The sequence below is a fragment of the Mizuhopecten yessoensis genome, unplaced genomic scaffold (genome assembly GCF_002113885.1).
Source record: "Mizuhopecten yessoensis strain PY_sf001 unplaced genomic scaffold, ASM211388v2 scaffold6759, whole genome shotgun sequence".
Taxonomy (NCBI): Eukaryota; Metazoa; Mollusca; class Bivalvia; order Pectinida; family Pectinidae; genus Mizuhopecten; species Mizuhopecten yessoensis.
The window spans coordinates 111,752-125,394 of NW_018406710.1; the positions used below are offsets into that span (position 1 = coordinate 111,752).

Sequence of the window (13,643 nt, forward strand, 5' to 3'; positions counted from 1 at the left end):
GTCTTTTCGATGAATTTTCGAAGGGCTGTATGAATAGAAGAATAAAATAACCGCTGTCGACTAGTCGGAAGCGTCACCATGAAAAAGGATATTCACAAAATTGAAATTAGTCATAGCAATTATTTGAGATTGATAATTTCTTCTACATACAAAATATATCATCAAACTTCTACTTTTACTTCATACTTTAATATTTATTTTCTACTCCTACTTAAATGCATCTGTATATAGCCACAAACATAATTTAGGAAATGTAAAATGATTGGCTATGCAAATGAACGTGCGTCATGATATTAAAAGAAGAATACATCGATGGAAAATGTTTCTTATTCCCCTATTCCGTCTTTGCGTATTGCAGAGTTATCTTCTCCTGAGAACAGGTATTGATTGTTACGTCATTGGTTTGTGTGAGAAAATTACGTCGTTTTTCTCAAAAATTGATGACGTTACTCTCACAAACAAATGACGTAACAATCAATACCTGTTCTCAGGAGAAGATAACTCTGCAATACGCAAAGACGGAATATTTTGTATTTAGTGATACATTTCCCTGCCGTCGGTAATTATCGGTTTTTGTGTTTTTATAAAACTTTCTTTTGCTATAATCCTTATCCTTACCAGTCCGAATACAACGCCTAGGTCATCGCTCATACTTGATATATGGCCGTTTCCTGACAGCCGTCCATACCTGATACCTGCCTATTTAATTGTCAACCGTTCCCAACTGATGTCTGTCGAATGCAAACCAAGCTGGTTTGATATGTAATTGGTTTGTTCCCCGACATGTCTAAACACATGATATAATACAACTAGCACACACTTCATTGGTAAATCTGTCCTGCTTGACAAATTCAAAAATATGTTTCTTTGTTATATTTCTCCGCGATGCACTGTTTCCTAGCCTCAGATTTGCATTTACATCACAGAATTAATTCTGGATACTCATTCTAGATCTTTATAATCTATTTTTATCATTTCACATATTACTTTTAAGCCACGGGCATGTGACTTCTGGCTATAGTTATACAATCATGCCGGCACTAATATGATACGAGTTAAATAGTGCAGTGTGTTACATGGCTTATCTCCCCTGATTTTGATCCATCTGTTACCATGGTGTGTGTCCCGCCCCGGCCCTGTAAGATTCACTGTTGCTTTGCGTTTTCTGTCACTAGTTGCCGTGAACTTAACATTGGTTATTGCTTAAAACCTAGAACATGTTTCTCGAAAGTCGTGGTAACGTGAGTCTTAATATTTTTTTCTTCTACTAGTTCCTCTTCTGGGAAGAAAGCTGGTACTTCCGGTTTCCAATTTATAATGTTGAAGTACTTTACAACGGCAACTAATGGAATCCATATCACGGAAGACATCACCAGCAAAAAGGCGATAACCAGACACCACCATGGCAATGGGACTGTCACTGTGTAACCCTGAAATGCAAGAACAGGTATATCGGTCGTTGTTTGCGTTTAATTTTGTATAACCATCCTCGAAATGCAAGTGTTCTGCTCTCGGTACACATATCTTCTTTGCACCCATAGAATAGGTCATGACCAAATCAAAGTTTTTTTTACACTTTATATTGCGGATGATAAAAGTCGACTTGTCTGATAACTGTTTAAAGGAATCGCACGGCAGCGTAACGGTAAAATCTCCAGACTTTGAAGTCGGGTGTTCGTTGGGTATAGCTCTTTTTGTAATCTTCAAAAGATAGGCATCAGCCTAGGGATTGGTCAGGTTTTTATGCCTGAAATTAATCAAATAGCTTACTGCGATCCTTAAGTTATCTCGTGGCTTATTCCGGTTGGTGCAGAAAAGAAGGCAGGGGAAGTGTCAAATTGACCCTGATACCATCGCGATCCTGGTTTTGTTTTTCAAATGCAGTAGTGCTTAAACGTATAATTGCAGTATAAATGTCGAATGAAGAAAGTAGAATCAAACACATATACAGTATTTCAGAAATGACAGGTCATCGTCTTAATGATATCAACATGTAGAGCTAGGAATGAGTGTTTTACCTTTGCTGCATCCCATATGTCGTAGGACAAACCGTCGTTGAACATCTCTATGATGCTGGCAAGGAATATAACAATCATGGCTAAAGGTCCTATAAACTTCCAGCATATTAAGAAGAAGTAGCTCGGCCGTTTACCAATCATCATCTCAATATCATATGACAATCTGAAAATAGATAAAGTATGGAAGAATGAACGCAAGACACACATGTGATCGCACCAAAAAAGGAAACAGCAGTATGCAAACATGGATTACACTAATATATTTGTAGTCGTTAAGCGCTACAACACAATCGATTGTCATTGAATTAATAAATTTGTAGTATGACGCTCAAATGACTGTTTAATGAAGCCGTTCATACTTTTAAAGTTGCTTATAACTATACTGCATTTGTTTGCAAATATTGGTTCTGTCTCCCAGCAACACCCGTCCCTTTTAATGGCTCTTCTTCCTGCCCACATAAATACGGGCGGATTTTAAGCATTTACCTCAATTTCCCCTATGTGCCCCCGCCCTTTTGCCCGTAAGACCAACTCTCAATTTATACAAAATTGTGACCCTTTCGCCAAAGTATGCTCTACACAAAATTTGGTTAAAGTTCCTCCAAAATAGACTGAAAGAGAAGAATTTTAAACATTTAGTACTACCTTCCCCCTACTTGAACCTACCCTATTGCATACAGGGGAACCTAACTTTATATAAAAACAAATCGAGTCCCTTTGTCACATGATGCTCTGGATCAAATTAAGTTAAACAAATTCAAATTGTACAGAACATTTACGACAAGTTCTCGTATTTGGCCCCCGGCCGTCTTCCCAAAACACCCTCCATTAATAAAAAATAAAAAAATGATTACCTTTCACCCAAGGATGCTCTAAACCAAACTTGGTTAAAATCCTTCCAATGGTACAGAAGAAGGTTTTTAAGATCCGACTATTTTTTTCTTATTGGACCGCATCCCTGTGCCACAAGGAAGCAACACCCTCCGTTTATACAAATTTGAGTCCTATTTGCCCACGAATGCATCAGGCCAAATTCGAATAAAATCACTCAAGTGGTAAAGAAGCAGAAGGATTTTATTGATTTAAACAACAAAATACCCTATTGGCCCACGGCCCTTTGCACCCAGATGGGCCACACCCTTCGCTTTTACAAAACTTTGTCCCGTATGCCCAAGGATGCTCCATATTGAATTGAGTAAAAATCCATACTGCATGTTCAGTACAAATAGCGTTTTAAAGAAATAGTTGACGGACGAACGGATAACGGACGCCGCATTACGGCATAAGCTCATCATGGTCCTTCGGATGTTATGTTAGCAAGATCACTAGAGCCGAACGCCCCAGGTTGATTTAATACGTGGCATATTTGAATGTCAATTTAATGGCTTCATGTTTTCATTGGTGTCAATATCAAGGGTCTGAAAGAATGAGTGTATACTTACTGGTCTAAGCCGTATATATGGGAGACGGCTATACACTCAGTAAAGGCGATGATAAGTAATGGAATGTTGGCAGAGAAGGAGTCGAACAGGAAAAATACATATGAACCAGTTGACGTGGAGAAACACAGGGCAATGATGAACGACATTAGGCATACCACACCTGAAATAGTCAAATGTCAAAGTTAGGTACCGATCAAACTAGCCAACCAAAACTGTCGTGCACGTTTTGGATATTTTTAGTTTAAACAAGTCTCAAACCTCCTTTCGCAGCAGTCAATTTTTCTACAGTTCTGAATAACCTGAAAAGTGTTAGATAGTTCAAAAAAAGAAACTTGTTTTTCCATTGCAAGCTGGCGTTTATCTTATCGTTTGGTTGATGCCATTTCCTTAACATGTTTTTTTCGACCTTTACTTTGCCCTTCTGACCTTTTTATCGATAGGCCGTCAAGAAAGTTAAAATGAAATATTTTTTCTTTAATCACACTCGGTTTAATTTGTCAATCAGAAACTGTTCGGGGTTTTCCGTGATAGGGATATCTTGATCCAATCGTTACCTGAGGTAAAATTCAAAATAAAAAGGAATTTCGCGAATGCTTGCAAACTGACTTTTTGTGTTTTCCTTGTTACATGTATGCATTTCCGTTCTACAATATTTCAAAATTTACCCAAGATGTGCTATCGCGAACGTCCTCAATTCAAAAGGAAGTAAGTTCAATTTATAAATATGACGCTTATTATGGTATCATAGTTTCCTTCTTGACATTAACCATTTATGTACATTTGACCAAGTATGATTCTTTTGTGTTAAGGAGCTGTGGAAATTTTATCAGTCAATCATACAACCTTACCGCATATAATTTCCCTGCGAACCCCTGGGAACAGCATCATATCGTTGATGGAGGTGAGAGCGCCCTCTAGCGTACCGAACATGCTGTCTAGGCCGAGTGTGAAAAGCATAAGGAAGAAGAGGATGGACCAAAGCTGTGCCACTGGGAACTGATTGATTGCCTCTGTGAATGCTATAAACGCCAGACCGGTTCCGGAACCCGACTGTAAGGAAATCACTTATCAACAATGATTTTGTAGTGGTAATACAGTGCTGGAATACAGTGTGAAATGCAGTTTAGCAGGTGACCATTCATTAAAACGGAATGTTCAATTCATTGATGTGGTTTATCTATGAACAACGTGTTCATCGACATCGCGTATATAATTGAATACTGAGATTGTATAGAACCTAAGCCTTTTTGGTTTAAAGGGTGTGGTATTTGAGAGTTGCTTCCCTTTCTATAAGCTTCTATAAGAAAGTAGAAGATAGTGTTAGCTAAATGAAGCTGTTAGAATTAGTAATCAGTTTTGAAATGACGGAACTATGAACGAAATATTACGTTTTTATCTGTAGTTTGGTTAAAGAACGAAATAATTAAGAGGTCTTTCCTGAAATGCTTACCTCTATAAGTATGGTTTTAAAGTCACAGGTGTGGTTGACATGTGAATGTCCGTTCGTGATGACGTCAGTTCCATTTCCGTACTTTTCGAGACATTCCTCGTATGCAATAGTGGCCTTGAATCCTGGAAAAATGAAGGGGCGAAATTTGTTTGTTTTGGGGTACCTGAAGAGACACTACCACAAAGAAACGATAGGAAAATGAGAAAATGAAATCTATAGATCCCAAATATTGCAAAGGGAGAACAGATGATTTAGGGTTTCTTTAAATTCGATTGTGTGGAGGGTGATACAAATGGCCTTTTAAGGCATGCATTTGTATGTATGACGTGTATTTTCCCCTACCTGCCCATGGGTATCGACTGAATCTAGCTATAAGTCCCTGTCAGATGACAATCCATTGGGATATATAAATTATGAGCTGTTGCAGTTTTAACGATATGTCTGACATTGATTGACATACCAATATTTATATGAAAGATATGTAAAATGTACGCATTTTCGATGATCTACAATGTAGATACTGAAATAATTGCCATAACTTACCAATAATGCAGAACAATATTAAAACTTCGAGATAAATATATATTAAAAAGCCTGTGAAAGGGCATTTGTCGAGGAAAATAGGCACTGACCGAGAAGAGAGAGAGAGCACCAGCGATCATGAAGACACTTCAGAGCGGGAAGAAAACTCTGGCGATCACTTACCGAGTATGGAAAAAACGACTGTGGCAGTGAAAATGGAAGTGAAGAAATCACAGATAGTGACAAAGAAGGCCTCCTTTGCGAAATTGTTCCTGACGGGGTTATAGGAGGAAAGAGCGATCAAACAGCCAAATGCCAGACCAAATGAGTAAAATATTTGAGTGGCAGCGTCCAGCCACACCTTTGGATCAATAAGAGACTTCCACTGCAAAACAACAGAACCATAAACAATGTCGTTGAAATAGCATATATGGTAAATGAACACATGAATCGATCTCGATAGGGCTTTGCTCCCAAGAGATAGCTTATATATGGTTAATATACACATAAATCTACCGTGGAAGGGTTTGGCTTTCAAGGCCTTTCTATTTTACGTTTATGTAAGTAAATATTCTGTCGAAACTGTCAATGTATCTGTAATCCTTGATTACTAGAAAACTGTGTGTTTGTGCCAAAATATATAACCAACTATATAACCTTTATCAATTTTAAAGTTGACGTTCGTGTTATATTTACTCTCATTTGATGTCATTTCCTTTAATCTTTTTTTTTTTTTTGTGTCGGCCGATAAGGACGTAATGTTTTAGGTAATGGTACAGCACCATATATTTGTCTGTTTTGAACATGAGACTATCATACTTTTGTAGGAATAATATTGTAGGATATATTTATGAGAGAAGAGAACAGAATCAATTGCATATCACTTTAGTTGGAAACATTATCAAATTACTTTACCTCCGGAACAAACAGGTGCCACAACCCTCGCTCAAATCCACGCAGGGTGATACCCCTGAAGAAAAATATGACGAGCACCAAATATGGGAATGTAGCTGTGACATACACCACCTGGAAATACACGGAGACAGAGTTTGTGCGTTATAAACGTTAATTTTACCCTTTGTGACGATTTCTCGGAAATATCTTTATAACATTGGTAAGGGAAAAATGCTTTTGGAGAGAAAGTCTATGAGAGGCATGTTGCATGCATTCTTTGCATGTGTCGGACGCTAGTGTGTTGCACTTGATCCATTTGGCGAAGGGCACAGTTACTAAATATTTGTACAGACTCATTTTGCAGTCCAAATTTTAGATTAATTCAAAAAAAATTCCAAACACGAATATTTGTTTATTATTTGATAATGACTTGGAAGTATTAGACATATTTTCAATTGATCAGTTTCCACGTCTAAAGGTGCATTGTATACATACCTTTCCTGATGACTTTATTCCTTTGATGAGACACAGGTACACAATGAGCCAGCACACGAATAATGACACGACCAGCTTCCAGTTGATAACACTAGGCGATTCTATTGAAGGTGCTATGTCTAAGGTTTGTCTGTACCAAAAATAGGAGGTGGAGCCACTTTTCTTGGGAGAGAAACAAATGATACAAACCGATACGGAGGACGTTTGTTACAGAATGTGGAGTACATGCTTACACAAGGACAATGCTTGTTATACATTACTGCATATCACTTAGATTTCGAAATGTATAATTCATCGAGTGCCTTTTACAATTAAAATATTAACTAAAGAGTGATACATAAACAAGATAATCAACCATCACGAATTTGGGGACCCTTTTCTCCCATAACATCCTGATATTATATTTAAAAAATGATATGCTTCTCTTGATGATGCATTACGTCCAGATAATTACCAACTAGTGATTAACCAAAACATGTACCAACTCCTAGAAGCGTTATGCAATGAGTTCGGAGAGAGGAAATGTATAGTGCTTGTTCGAAAAATAGTGGTTACTGCATTGAGAGGGAATTCGACTGTATATTGTCATCATATGATTACCAAAAATCATAAGTGTTCAAACAATGGTTACCGGTTCGTAATTGTTCCTTTCAATATTTCAAAAAAACGTAATGAAGTTATGTGTCCGATGGAGTTTCGCGGCCGCCAATCCGAGGGTTGGGCTTCACATTAAAGGTCTTAAAACTCATTGTCAGATGAAATAATCTTCCAAATTTCTGCATGTCTTTTATCATTTGTTCACACCGAAGTATTAAACAAAAAATCTGAAAACTTTCCAGTTTTCTCGTAATGTAGCGGTATTTCTTATTGATGGCAGAATTTAATAGGACATTTCGACAGCTAATGTTAACTCGATGTCAGCATCAATTGCATCGTTTCGTTGTTAATACATTTATTATGAAGTCATGATTGTTTTCCTATAAAGTTAGAGTGATGCCACAGTTTTCATTTTATTGAACAGAACATATCCTGAAACGAAGGAAATTGATGAGTTTAGGCTTAATGTTGCAACTCCACCGGCCAACTTTGTACCCGTTAATCTTGAAATGTCGTTGTTATTAGCTTGTTAACATAAAAAAAATGTTTTAATTAATTTTGAATATAGTTTATTGTTCAAATTCAGTTGAAGAAATCGTTGAAACAAGCACGAAAATGAATGTTCGCAAAAATGGAAGGTACATGCAGTGCAACCTTTTCTATTAAACGCTTTCTGGCAAGAAATTTTTGAGAAACAGAATACAATTATGAAAATTTAAACACCTCCACTTCAATATTTTGTGCTGGTCGAGATCCAGACAAAATGCAGCATACTTAATTTGTAGGCATCAGTATTTGTTATTCTATCTTATCAATGGAGGTCCCAACAGAAATTAGTGTTTAAGTTATGAACAAGGGAAACAATAACAGGACTGTTTATTCATTCGTTTCTGACGTAGGGTAAGGGGGCTTCGTGCAACAAAAAACAATGACATCAAAATAATAAAATATGTTATTAGTGTTATTCAAAAGCTCCTTTTCAACAATAAATAGTGGTGAAGCTCTCTATAAAGAGGAAAAAACAGAACTTCTTTCTCGTTCGTATAGAAAAAAATGTAAGGAAATCAACACTCAATTATACTTGTTGTCAGGATTGTCACAAATATTGACACAATCCCACAGTACATGCGCGAAAATACACTTGATGTATGTGATTTTATGTGGTTGCGATTTTTTCTCCGTATTATCAGAACAAAAGCTTAGCTTCTTCAATGAAAAAAAAGATTTTTTTAGATGTCTAGGTTTGGCAATTCTTGAACTGAAACTAAGTAATATTGCCATTATTTCTTACACTTAAGTGACTTTAAAACCAAATAATACCGATGAATATTCTTCATGATCAATAGTTAAAATAACAGTCAAGAAGTAACTAATATGATCTTAAGCGTTCACTAATTATGCTTTTGGAGATGCACCATTAACAGTCAAAATAAACCCTTGAGAGGACGTTACCTAGGAACCATATAGGTGTTTCAGAATAAATAATAGATACGTGAATTTCTTTTTAAAGCAAAATTAATGGAACAAATTTGATATTTTAAAATCAATAAATGTTTTTATACGAAAAAAGCACTGTACTTTAAAGCATTCATTGTATATAAAGTATTGCCTTTACGAGGCTGAATAACGGTCGTTTCCCATTAGCGCTTGCAGTTGAAATCCCAGTTAGGAAAATTGAATAGCCTTTAACAAGAAATCTCAGAGATGGGGATAGAGGAAAGACTTTTTTAATTTTGTTAACAGTTATCATAACATGCAGTAACATTTTATCCTTGCTACATCTTGTTGTTTTCATGTTTACATACATTGTTGATACATATTCGCTCTTATCATTTGCAGTCAATTATGATAAATGTTTCTGTGTCATTTACATATAAGTAATTACAGTCAATCCATCTTTACCGTAAAATGTAATATGACCAATTGATTTGACGTCGTTTGCTTAACCTTATACTTTTTCCTTATCTCAGTTAAATATCAATGGTTTATCAGATCCAAGCTCTTTTTTTGCTACGAACCTGTAACTGGTGTAAATGGTGACGGTAAATCGAAACTTCACGGATGACTTAAATATATTTAATAAGTCTTTAGTAACAACCAAAAGGGCATTAGAATGCCACAAATATGTATGTGATAGAGACAGGTAAAGCGATTGGTTTTGTATGTACTAAGATAAATAATGTCAGCTTCACAGTTGTGAAATTAAGACAAATATTGTGATACCGATTCGGATGTCCTGAATGTTAGAAGAAAAATATTATTTAGGTGGCCATTAGTCGTCCCACACAAAAGAAATACTTGAATAGAATACATACCTGGCACTCCGGTTCTAAAATGGTGACGTTGCCTTCTGTTATGGTGGGACAAACTGACCAGGGGAGGGGGCTTTGGAAACTCTGTACAAGGTAAATACAGCACCACGCCATGATGGTGTTGTAATACAGGGCTAGGTTAATGGACACTCCAGCGGAGGCCAGCCCCAGACCCTGCAGAAATGGCGAGACTTGATTCCATGCCCCGACTGCCCCCTTCCGGAGGCGCTGACCAATGGCAAGCTCGAGGTAGAACAAAGGGATACCCTCAATTACCAACATCACTGCGTACGGAATGAGGAAAGCACCTGGAGAAAACAAAAACACATGCATTAATTTATTGGTTTAACGCTCAAAAGAAGATTTACTGCAACATGCTTTCTTTAAAGCCCAAAATTTACTAAGACGTAAATGAGATTTTTTTTTATATTTCATACATGTATAACCAACATTATTAAAACAGCAACGAACATGTTATGGGGATAAATCAATCAATCAAACATTTTGTAATGATCACAATGCAAACATATATCCTCAGAAAACTAAGAACGGACATGACTCGACCTGTTGTATAAATTGTATCACATGTACGTCAACTTGTTGCTATGAAACGCAATGAGATATGTTAAAATCAAATCTGTTCTGTCTGGAAAATCGATGCAAAAATAGGAGCCAATAAATAATTCAAACTGGACATCGTTTTCACAAGTTTTACACGCGCTACTGTGTTGATGAGATCATGACATGGACAGCCTTTATTGCACGATTAACTTAATTACTATTGAACCCTGACCTAACAAACAGGAGAAGACAAAGAGGGCAACACAAAATTACATTTGTAAGGCATATTAAAAACAAAGAGACATCTTATTTTTGGAATATAAATGTAAGCTACTTCGAAATTATTCGTCATTTTCTTAGAAAGTTGAAGTTAAATGCTGTGAAATGCATTAAAAATAGGCATATTGCACATATGAAATTCCAAAATGGTTTGTACATTTTTAACAGCTCATTCACGCACAGAGGGATCGCCTTTTAAAATGAAAATAATCTAAACAAATTATTTTGAAAAACAAGAAAGGTAAAAGACCAGTGGTCAATATTTAAAAAAAATCTACGTTCAAAATACACAAAAGAACACGACAGTGACACATTATGCCTTCGATATAAAAATTACAGCTTTCGTTTTAAAAATCTAGGAATGTTTCAGCTCGCAAAATGTGGAGCAACTTCTTAATGACTAGTTTTGCTTCATTTATCACACTCTCTCTCAGCTTCCACTCCCATCCCATTCTCTCTCCCTCCAGTTGATAAACAATGCCTAATAAACTAATCTTTCAAAGCACATAATTACAAAATGTAGCTGATTAACATTATTTCATCAAGAAATCAATGAGAGCACACCAGATGGATTTGTCTTTGTGATTAACACCAGGTAATGAATGCGCAGATATATAGTTATCACTCAATTTGCAGAGTTAAACAGCACCGTGCAGATGAGCAAGCAGACTCATTTCATATTCATCTTACCACTGATTACCATGAATACAATTTGTGTCAACAAATGCTGATCTTGCGCTGCGGACACACGACAACGCAACTCAAAAGGATAAAACTCCATTGTATCAAGCCTGAGTGTTGCTTTAATTGCTACGAGTCTTTGGGCATAACATGTATCTAACTATTACTTTTGGATAAATTAAACGGAAAAAATGCAGAACAATTTCCAAAGACTTCAATTGAATTACTTTATATATAAATGAATATGTTTGGCATATTTCCGTGCTTAACGTTCATCAGGTTAACAACCGGTCCACCCGTTGTCAGTATAATGTGACCGGCCGGGATATGTGCTGGGTGCCTTCGGCATGTTATTTCTTTCATTGAGATAGCACTATAAAGTCGGCATCAGATCCGCGTTATCACAAGGAGGCAATTACATAACCTGCCTCCAACACACATACACACACACACGCACGCATACACAACACACATTGAGGCATGTCCTTAAAAGACCTTGCCTGCTGATAAGACGTTCAATCATATAAAACCAAACCAAACAAAATGTATTTAACTGTTACTTTTAGACATGTAAAAAAAAAAAAAAGTGTGGAAACATTTTCCAACGACTTCAAGTGATTTTAAATATATATAAATGAATTCATCATATCGCAACATAAAAAGAAGCATGATCATATAAACATTTTTTTGCCGGGATATATTGATAATTATTAAAGATCCTATACGTAGGGGGAAGAGGAAGATATATGATTTGATATTGAGAGTGTGTAATATATATATATGCAATTGGAAACATATATCCATATGTTGTTGTATTCGTTTTCATCTTAAACTCATGGTAAGAAAAATGATTGAAGTGCAACTACACTGTATAAAGCAATTATCATTCCTCTAAAGGAACGTCATAAAAGCCTTAAAATTTGTCGGTTTCAAGATCAATGAAATATTGCACAAGTCGACATCTTCAATTATGAGAGTGACTAAAAACTTGTGAGAAACCAAGAAATTCCCGACAACCGAACGTGCAGCGCATACGACAGAAGAGAGGCAATCTCTTTCTAATTAGCTAAATTACTCCTCCACATACTGATAATTCAATTTAGAATAGTGGTGACCTTTCTTTAGTCTGCACTGGGTAGTATTATCTATATTTATGACGATGCGTGTGATGTTTATTTCCTGGAGTCATTCCAAGCTGAATTATTACTCAATTGGTCTGGAGATAGCCCTTTCCCACACCTCCGCAACAAAGTCTAGACCCCGATCCGTTCAGCACAGAAATACACCAGTGCCTTGTCTTACCTATATAGGAGCACACTTCGTGTGTAAATTTTGCTAGACTAGACGTTCGGTACTTGCCTTAGATCAATCAGTTATATTTGGTTAGGAAATTAACATAATTCGCAATGACTGCTATTCATTTCTATCTGAAATTTTACGGTTTGTTAACTTTCCATCGTCTCATTCGTGTACAATATTCCTTATGTTTCAGATACGAAATTAGCCTGCTGAAACAGACTTCATGATTGCTTAACGGCATGATTGTGGAAATCCCTGCAGATCCTTCTGAGCCATTCATTGTCTTTCTTATTGCTTTCCTTACTTAACGCTCAACTACGAATTGGTGGCAGTAAGGGCTATTTAGCCCAGTATAATGTGACAGGTTTACTGTCATGTGACTGTGCCCAGTCAAACAACCAAACATGTCGTCATAATAATGTTTGGGAATAGGATACAAATATTGCTTTGACATATTGTCAAATGACTTTCAACGGTGCTAAATCGTACACCTTGGGAAATTTTGAAATGGTCATCCCTGGTTATTTCAATGATAAAGTATTTGCTGATCTTACTGTTTAAAAAGGTGAGCAATGCAATGCCATTCAGTTTTTAAAACAATATTGCCTGACAGCTCCATTCACAAGTTAAGGGGCGGCTGGATTCAGCAAACCAAATTATAACGAATTGGAATTGCGACATTTCGTTTCATTTAGTTGTAACAGTAGCACATATGAAAAAAAACAAAATATCTTGCCTGTATAGATAAATTAAAGAAAAAAAAGAGTGAAAATACGCTAATTAAGAGTATGTATATATTATGTAATAGCAGTAAGGCAACATTTTTAAAAATACGCTAATAATACTCCTTTACAAATACCTCCATAACAAAACATAATACATTATTTCAACTTTCTAGCTCGTGTAGATAGTAACATAAGAAAACAACTGGCAATGAAAATGGTCAGATATCAACGATAACTTTATGCGATTAAACCAAAAGGAACTCCCTCCTAGGGAAAATCGTAGAAAAGAAATCCTTCCTCTCACGACTTCGCACAGGTGATATATGTTATCTTAATGCATACCGGATACTGAATCAGCCCTCATGCAA

The 13,643-nt window shown here is 36.3% G+C and overlaps 1 protein-coding gene across 1 annotated transcript in view; it reads right to left on the reverse strand.

Annotated features, from left to right (window-relative positions):
* Window positions 1-486: 486 nt before the first annotated feature.
* LOC110452591 (sodium- and chloride-dependent transporter XTRP3-like) overlaps window positions 487-13,643 on the reverse strand; it is a 55,168-nt gene continuing 42,011 nt past the window's right edge. The window contains exons 2-10 of the mRNA XM_021501222.1: window positions 9,734-10,038; window positions 6,822-6,983; window positions 6,348-6,458; window positions 5,616-5,817; window positions 4,911-5,032; window positions 4,309-4,510; window positions 3,461-3,620; window positions 2,019-2,181; window positions 487-1,430 (exon numbers count right to left, since the gene is read on the reverse strand). Coding sequence (XP_021356897.1) covers window positions 1,197-1,430; window positions 2,019-2,181; window positions 3,461-3,620; window positions 4,309-4,510; window positions 4,911-5,032; window positions 5,616-5,817; window positions 6,348-6,458; window positions 6,822-6,983; window positions 9,734-10,038 — 1,661 coding nt within the window. The 3' untranslated portion in view covers window positions 487-1,196. The remainder of the gene's footprint in view (window positions 1,431-2,018; window positions 2,182-3,460; window positions 3,621-4,308; window positions 4,511-4,910; window positions 5,033-5,615; window positions 5,818-6,347; window positions 6,459-6,821; window positions 6,984-9,733; window positions 10,039-13,643) is intronic.